The 7,981-nt window shown below is 34.8% G+C and overlaps 1 protein-coding gene across 1 annotated transcript; it reads right to left on the reverse strand.

Annotated features, from left to right (window-relative positions):
- Nucleotides 1–280: 280 nt before the first annotated feature.
- Nucleotides 281–3,250, reverse strand: LOC133873728 (serine carboxypeptidase-like 45). The gene is made up of 10 exons (XM_062311474.1): nt 2,974–3,250; nt 2,788–2,889; nt 2,577–2,672; nt 2,396–2,488; nt 2,249–2,319; nt 1,358–1,642; nt 1,115–1,239; nt 825–917; nt 606–723; nt 281–536 (listed from the first exon to the last, which is right to left on the reverse strand). The coding sequence occupies exons 1-10, from the start codon at nt 3,218–3,220 to the stop codon at nt 384–386; spliced, it is 1,383 nt and encodes a 460-aa protein (XP_062167458.1). The 5' UTR covers nt 3,221–3,250; the 3' UTR covers nt 281–383.
- Nucleotides 3,251–7,981: the final 4,731 nt, after the last annotated feature.

A 7,981-nucleotide genomic window follows, 5' to 3' on the forward strand; every position in this document is an offset into this window, starting at 1 on the left:
AATCGTTTTCTTACGCCTACACACAAATTCTTTGGATAGAGATTCACAAATAAGGTTTTGCTATTATGAATTCTGGTTTGTTTTTTTACATGTGAATTATTAATTTATTGTGAAAATCATGATAATTAGGATCATGGGATTTAATAAATATTATGTTGATGTAATTTACGGTGATTATTTGTTTTGGGAATTTTTGTGTCCGACAATTAATGGCTAAAGACATAATCCATTGAATAACACTTCGTATTCAATGAGAAGTTGGTGAAATAAGGTTCAGAAGTGATAGAATGAATAGTCTCTTCTGTAGTCAAGAAATGTAAAGGATTACTCGTCAACTGTAAAAATATGATTACTTTTAACATTTATTAATGAAGTTGCTCTCTCTATGAGAGTGCTTCCGGCAGTGGCTTTCCTGCCAAAAATGCACTCAATAGCACGAGTGATTTCTTTGGCTGTGAAAATGGAGCTTTATGAGATCCTCCTCTAATGGTGGCGAAAGATAACATATCATCATATACTTGTGTCCATCCAGCAACCTGCAAAGCAAAAGCAAAAGTAAAGATTTTGATTGTTTTGTTCAAACACATTCTCAGAAACTGATTAACCTGTCTTCCTTCAAACCAGGTTCTGTAAGGCACAACTGTATCTAGTCCCAGCTCCTTGGCTAGTCCATTTACTAGTGTCCGTGTCCCGGTAAGGGGGATAATCGAATCTTGGTCTCCGCTACAGAAATCAATTTAAAAATGGATCATTACTAGTAATCTATATCTTGATGAATGATGAACTAAAGCAAAGAAAATGTGTATAAAGTTTGCTTAATCTACCTGTATACCAACACCCGGATGCCAGACTTGACAAGTGCACCCAGAACATGGATGGTAGGGACTTCCAGATTTTGCATATCATATTTGACGACCCTGATATTAAGGAAGAAAACCGCCAATGTCACAAGAATGAGAAGAAACCAAGTAGAATGTCTCTTACTTTGAAAAGAAGAAAAACAGAACAACGAATCAAGGTATCAAGGTCAGAGGAGAAAAGCAATGCATATTATTAACGAAAAGATCATGTTTATTTAGGCAATGGAATCAATTAGAGTTACGTCCTTCCTTACTTGCTGCAAGGAGTCCATCTGCTGAGTCCAATAAGCCGAGCATGAAAAGCCTTCTGTACTTCTTTCCGGTTCAAGTAGTTCAATATTTCTTTTCCCAGACAAACATCTATTTTCTGTGTGTCTTGCTGCAAGTGGGAGAGGAAAACATAAGTATGCAAATGAAACAGAGGAAGCCAGAGTTTCCATACAAGTTTGAGGCAAGCAACGAAGAGAAAATGTGTATGAGAAAAAGCCAATTCTCACCAGTTGATTCAACACTTCAGGTTGTGAAAGAAGCGATGGTAAGCAGACATCAAGAGTGACATCATATCCGTCGATAAAGTTACCAATTTCTCTTGAAAATTGGCTTATTACTTTGGAGCAAACTGGGGTGAGGGAGCCACCCATATTTAACTGTCTTTCGATTTGGGAGTAATTACAGATTGAAGTGGAACTTTCATAAGCTGAATCAGATATTAATCCGTGAGACCATAAGAACTCAGCCCGGGAGTTGATGTCAGTATTGAACTCCAGTAGAGGATTCCCTATCTGCAGCCATGGGAATTTGAGCAAATTAAATTTGGAGTAAAAAGTTGGGATAAGGACCTATGGCAATTATCTGCCTGAATTGCTAGCAATTTAGATACGTAATATGAGATGTCTCGTATGGGACTCACTTGTTAGAATAGATAGTATGGAGAAATGATTGTTGTACAACTCTTGACACAATTTCTGTACAACTCCAACAACTTTTTTTCAAACTAACCATTGATTCTGTTTTCCCTACATTTGGGTCCTACATATCCAGTGGTTGATTTTAAAAGAAAGTAGTTAAAATTGTACAAAAGTTTTTAAAGTATCATCTATTTGGTAGACCAAAATTTATTTGGGCAGGTAGGTCCCATGTGAGTTCTCTAACATTAACCTTGTCTCCACATTGGATCAAAAACAGGCCTAGAAGAATAAAAAACCGCTAATTCGTATAGAGTCATCGAACCGGCCCAACCAGCAACTAGAGCTGTATGCATTGTATAGACAAAAAGCAAACGACCCGGATCATTGTGCTGAAATTGTTAGCAATTCGAACACCTAATTACTGTGGATCATAATAAAAATTGAAGCATTGAGATTGAATGGTTCTTTTCTTCTACTTACAGCTATGCCCTTGAGATTGAATTTCGCGTTAGATTGAATAATGAGGTGTGCGAGTTGTGGAACATAGTGTCCTGGTAAGAAGGAGAATTTTCATCAGTTTCTCCTCTCTCAATCTGTACAAGTTGTTTCTATTTACTTAGAACATACCTGCATAGCTCTCCCCTGTGATGAAAAAATCTCTACTTTTGTACTGTGGGAATTTTGTGAACCAGCGCTCAAGGAACACTAGGTTGTCTTGTGCTGTAAATGAACAAAACCAGAATACCTATTAAGAATATCTCTTTTGGTGTACACATCGGTTTGATGGAATAAGTTATGAAGTCAAAACCTGTCAGTTCATCGTTCACTGAATCATAGAATGATGTGTTAGCAGAGTAGGAGAATCCAACTCCTGCTGGTGATTCCAGGTATAACATATTTGCTTCTGCAACAGAGAGAAACTTACAAGTAAATCTGACAATTACCTGAATATAATCTTATGAGCAGTCACATTCACATTCAACACACAAAAAAAAGAAAAAGAAAAATTATGGGGTTACCTTTATTCCAGCTATAATAATTTCTGACGAGACTGTCTCCGCTTGGCCTAAAAGGCCCATGCTCGGAAAAGGCTCCAGATCCAATCGATGAACAGCCAGGTCCTTCAAAACCCATTAAGGATTTCATTAATTCAAGCCAGTTGAGATTTTAGAGCAGTTTAATATATAAAATAACATGAATATTACCGCCATTCAACCAAAGAACAAGAGGCTTTGAAGCTGGTTCTGTTTCTGCTTCAACGAAGTAGTAAAACAGAGATCTCTGTTGCTTTTCATCAATGGTTACATATCCAGCATATTGCTGGAAACTGACCGGTGGCTGCCCTGGCAAGCTGATGATTTTATCATCTCCTGAAGGAGAGCCCAGTGTTAAGCATACCTGCGCTAGAGTTGCACAGATTGTTCCGATGATAATCCATGATTGATGTTGCATAATGAGACTAAGAGACAGGAGAGAGAGAGAGAGAGAGAGAGAGAGAGGGCGATGTAACTTGACTATGTTTCTTGTGGAGAAAATTGATACTAGCCTTGCAAAACCGACATTTCCTGTAGTAAGATAATCATCCAGTCAAGTCCTATGGAAATATCTACAATCCTCCGCTAAATCTTTCAAACTTTGTCCTTTATTTCACATGCAATGTCATGACTTTAACTTTTCACTAAACTTGTTTTCACTTAACTTTTCACATGCAAAATATTCAAATAACTTTCTTACTTATATTCAAATAACAGGGCTAATCAGAAATCATTTATCTCATGCTTATGTAAAATAATGTAGAGTTGTACTTACAGGTTGGACTTAAACTCTTGAAATTAATCATTTGACACCGTACTCTCACTCCATTGATATTGTATCTAAACATTAGTCTCTATAATATGCTTGGACTCTTAGAATACTCTTCAAAACTTGTTGTTCTATTTAATTTGTTTCTATTCTTTCTACTGGCAGCTCGTTCGGACTATAATTCGAACGAGACACAGTACTGGTTCTATCTCGCGCGTCCAGACGTATAGCTTAACTCTGACCAAGACACCTTGACTTTTATTCTTTAACACATTGCGTCGAGACGGACCATTACCAGGTCCGGACAGATAACTGGCAGTGATACTATTTTTCTTAATGTCTCTCCATGACTCCATCCCTAACACTACTAGAATCCCCCCTTAACCCTTTATAGTTTTTATGAGACATCCATGCATGTAAAACTACAAACTTTTTACGTTGAATTTTCCCCATTTGTAGATAAACTCTAGTTTCTCTAAAACTTTCTTCTTTTCTATATTTTTTCTTCCAAAAGATTAAGGCAGTAAAACGATGTTTTTACATGTATAAACGAATCTCATGCAGAAGCCATTTTTCGTGGTGTACGTTATGAAAATAACATTTATAGACTATCCTACCACAACTCAGGATTATGACATATCCACCTATGTTGGTATTGTAATGTTGGCATTATAACTATACAATACTCATAATAAATGTATTAGAATGCTATTCGAGCATCATAACAACAAAGTAGTTTTTCGATGAATAACTTTATACGAGTATTACTACAACATTAGTATAATATTTAACTATTGCATGCTCTAAAGATATCCGGACATTAATATTGAGTTATAAATATACTTTAGAACTATTTTTAACATATTAAGACATTACAACGACGTATTTTAAATTCTAAGTAACCAAATAATTAAAAGCCTGAGTCTAGAGACCATACCCTACAACTCCACTTTCTATTGACTGCTCCATACTTCTAGACCAAGATTTACTGCCCGCAAGGCTTTGCTACTCAAGGATTCCCCCTCAAACACTAAAAACACAAAGTGTATAAATGTGAAGACCCGTGTTTTTTTTTTTTTTTTTGAAATCATACAAACGGATCTTTGTAGTGACATGACTACATGTCGCTCAGCCAACATATGACACATGCCCCATAACATGCACCTGATAATTAGAGTTATATCTATGCAGCGGAAAACATAATGATACAATCATTAACTCAGCGGGAAAGCATATCTAAAAATAAACCTGTTGTTTACACAAAAGAGTCATACACATGTCTATCTATTTAAGGCTTAATAACATTACAACTATTACAAAAGAATGGCTACACAAAAGAATATGTGACACATATGTCATGAGCCAAATACAAAATACCCACAAGAATGGACAACTTGTGGTCCATCACATTACAACTGTCGCATCAAGCTCTAGTCGTAATATCCCGGATACTATGCTACTGGATTGTCATCTAACTCTGGAGTACCTGCAATTAAAGGAACATCCTTTATACGGTTGTGGGGGGTTTACCACATCCGTATAGGTGAAATGATGAGTTCACCGTTTCAGTACATAATACCGAGACCTCAGTGATATTAAACTGACTGAGTTTTAGCAAAAAATCGACTTTTCTTTCTAGTCTTGCGTACACTGTAACAGTTACCAATTTTATAAACTTTTGTTTAAAAATCCCAATAGCTGATATAACAAATACTGACTAATAGAAAACATTTGAAACATACTATGTAGCCGTGAACATATATAGAAGTTCCAATAATCTCACTTTGGAAGCTTCTACATATCGACTCATCTACAATATATTACTTTGATCGGTGTCTCGGACATATGTGCACACGATCACCCCATTATAGGATTCACGCCTACACATAAGTCTTAAGTAGGAAAACTTGACGTCTTACTCTGCAATACTAAGATAATATCATGAACAACTATAGAAAACCTGTGAAAACCGACACTATTATGCACCCAATAAAATACATGCATTCTATTCATTACAACAAAGATGTAGGTTGGGGACGCAAGCCCATGCAACGGTCTACAACCACAAGGTATGCCAAAGGGGAAACCGCTAGCCCAGTGGTCTTTAGTGCCCTAGGGGAACGCTAGCCCATTGGTCTTTACAAACAATTGTCATAAGGGAACGCAAGCTCATTGGTCTTTTACAACCCATTTTATGCTCAAAACAATATACTTTTGCTTTTTAAGAACTATGCCTTTAACACATGCTTTCTTAAACAATATTCTTTAAAATAGTAAACAATCTAATATGTCAATTTCTAAATCACAATTTGTACAATTTAAATCCCAACAACAGCTAGCAATCAAGCATCTTAAAACAATTCAAATAATACATTTCATTCATACATCAATTTCATTAACATCATTGATATATTTCAACATAATGAGAAACTACTCAAAACATCCAAAACATATATTTCAACATACAGTCGGTTTGAATTTTTAGAATTAGTTAATGAAATAGAAAAATTGTGTTTGATGGAATGAATAGCCTTAGCAATAACAAAATCCCATGATTATTCCAATTATAGAAAACATTCAAGAGAGCTAGCTCCTGCGTAAAAGCACTCAGACTTATTTGGCTTAGGTGTCAAAAAAGAAAAAGAAAAAAACTACAACATATATTTTGTAGTTTTTTGTAACGGTGTAGATTTAATTCGAAGATTTTCATGAAAAAGTGAAAGTAAAATTAAATTTTAGCCGTTAAAAAAAAAACTACAAAAAATGTGTTACATTTTTCTTTTATTGCACATAATCTAAATCCATATATACACTTTTATAGATATGTTTCCACAAAAACAGGGTAGGCGAAATAAGTCTAAAAGTTATTTTTGTCTTAGAATTGCCAAAATGAGAGTTTGTTGATTTATTTTAATTAGCCACATTTTGTTTGACAAAAACACTTTCATAACAGGGACACCATAATTCTAGAAAAGTTATTGCGGAATATTAATTCCAATACGGAAAGAGCTGAACAAGGAAGTATCTACATAAAATAATTACTAAGAATGCAATATTTTGAAGATTTAAGATTATGGAGGCTTTACAGCTCAAAAAATCAGTTTTCCCTACAATCCGTCCAGACGATTAGATGCTAGAGTTTGGAAGCTTAGTTCAGAAACTCAGAGTTCTATGAAAGTCCGAACGGCTCAACAGACGCCAAGGCCGACTCTATATATGTGGGGGCCTAAGGTAATAATTTTAAATGAGGCATTTTTATATATATATATATATATATATTTATTTATTTAAAAATTATTTTTATAGCTGTTGAGATTCAATATTATATTGCTAGTATCAAATCAGTATAATTTATTTTGAGTTTCAATTAATTTGTTTATTCTTCTATTTTTTATTTTTTGCAGTTTTTTATATATTCAAAGGCATATAATTTCTAGCAACATTTATAACAAATATTATTTGTAAATAAAAGAAACATCATCCAAGATATAAAATTAAAATAAAAGAACAATAGAACCTGATTTATAAAAGACCTTTTTCAACTTTACTTTATATTAAGATCATATAATTCCTTGAACCTTCAAAAGCAAATACCAAAAAAGAAAAATATATTATTACTTTTTTGTTAAACAATTTTATTGTTCAAAATAAATTTATAGTATTTCCTGCTGATGGTTGAGAATTTCTTCAAGATTATCTTGCATTGAGAGGCACAGCACAATTGATCTACTTAAGTTTTTGTTTTTGTCTTATAAATAGTATTTAGTTTTTGTTTTGACAAAAATGAAACCTGAAATAAGAGAAGAAAAAAAAAAGGTTAAAGCCCGAATTTCCATCCCAATGACAGAAACACATAAAAAAAATAAAAAAAATAAAAAACAAAATAAATGAAACATGTGGTTGCTCCACATCCACACGTTCATATGAAAAAAAATTAAAAATAAAAAAAGTATTCCACAACCACACATCTGGGCTCTTGCAGTCTTGTCTTATCTCTTGGTGTCGGTGCTGCCTTCAAGGTTAGGCCATCTCCAGCAGGTAAAGTTAAAGTAGCTACTAAAAAACTACAAATATTTATTTTAGCTACTCTAACAGTTAAAAACACTCCAACAATACTCTTTATTCTACTCTTCATTTCCTTAAAATATTATTTTTCAATCTTTTTTTATTGTTTTATTTTTTTTCTCTCTCTTCCGTCCCCATCCCCAACAACCGGCCAACCCCATCAAACCCACAACCAAACCAGTAAAACCACCCTTGTCCACCCACACCCAAGACCTTCTCCGGCCCAGCCGCGGCCCGCACCGGCAAAATCGAAGCCATACAACATCATACCCATCCACAACCTACTGGCTGACCACCCGTCCCTACGGTTTCCTGAGGTCCGCGCAATGACGAGCGCCCTCCGAG

Source organism: Alnus glutinosa, chromosome 7 (genome assembly GCF_958979055.1).
Source record: "Alnus glutinosa chromosome 7, dhAlnGlut1.1, whole genome shotgun sequence".
Taxonomy (NCBI): domain Eukaryota; kingdom Viridiplantae; phylum Streptophyta; class Magnoliopsida; order Fagales; family Betulaceae; genus Alnus; species Alnus glutinosa.

Excerpts from the sequence above, each read along its gene's own strand:
- LOC133873728 (XM_062311474.1), bottom strand. The coding sequence starts at position 3,220 with ATGCAACATCAATCATGGATTATCATCGGAACAATCTGTGCAACTCTA. Across the intron at positions 2,673-2,787 it reads TTATTATAGCTGGAATAAAG|AAGCAAATATGTTATACCTG; the intron begins GTAACCCCATAA and ends TCTCTGTTGCAG. Across the intron at positions 1,240-1,357 it reads CTGAAGTGTTGAATCAACTG|CAAGACACACAGAAAATAGA; the intron begins GTGAGAATTGGC and ends TCCCACTTGCAG.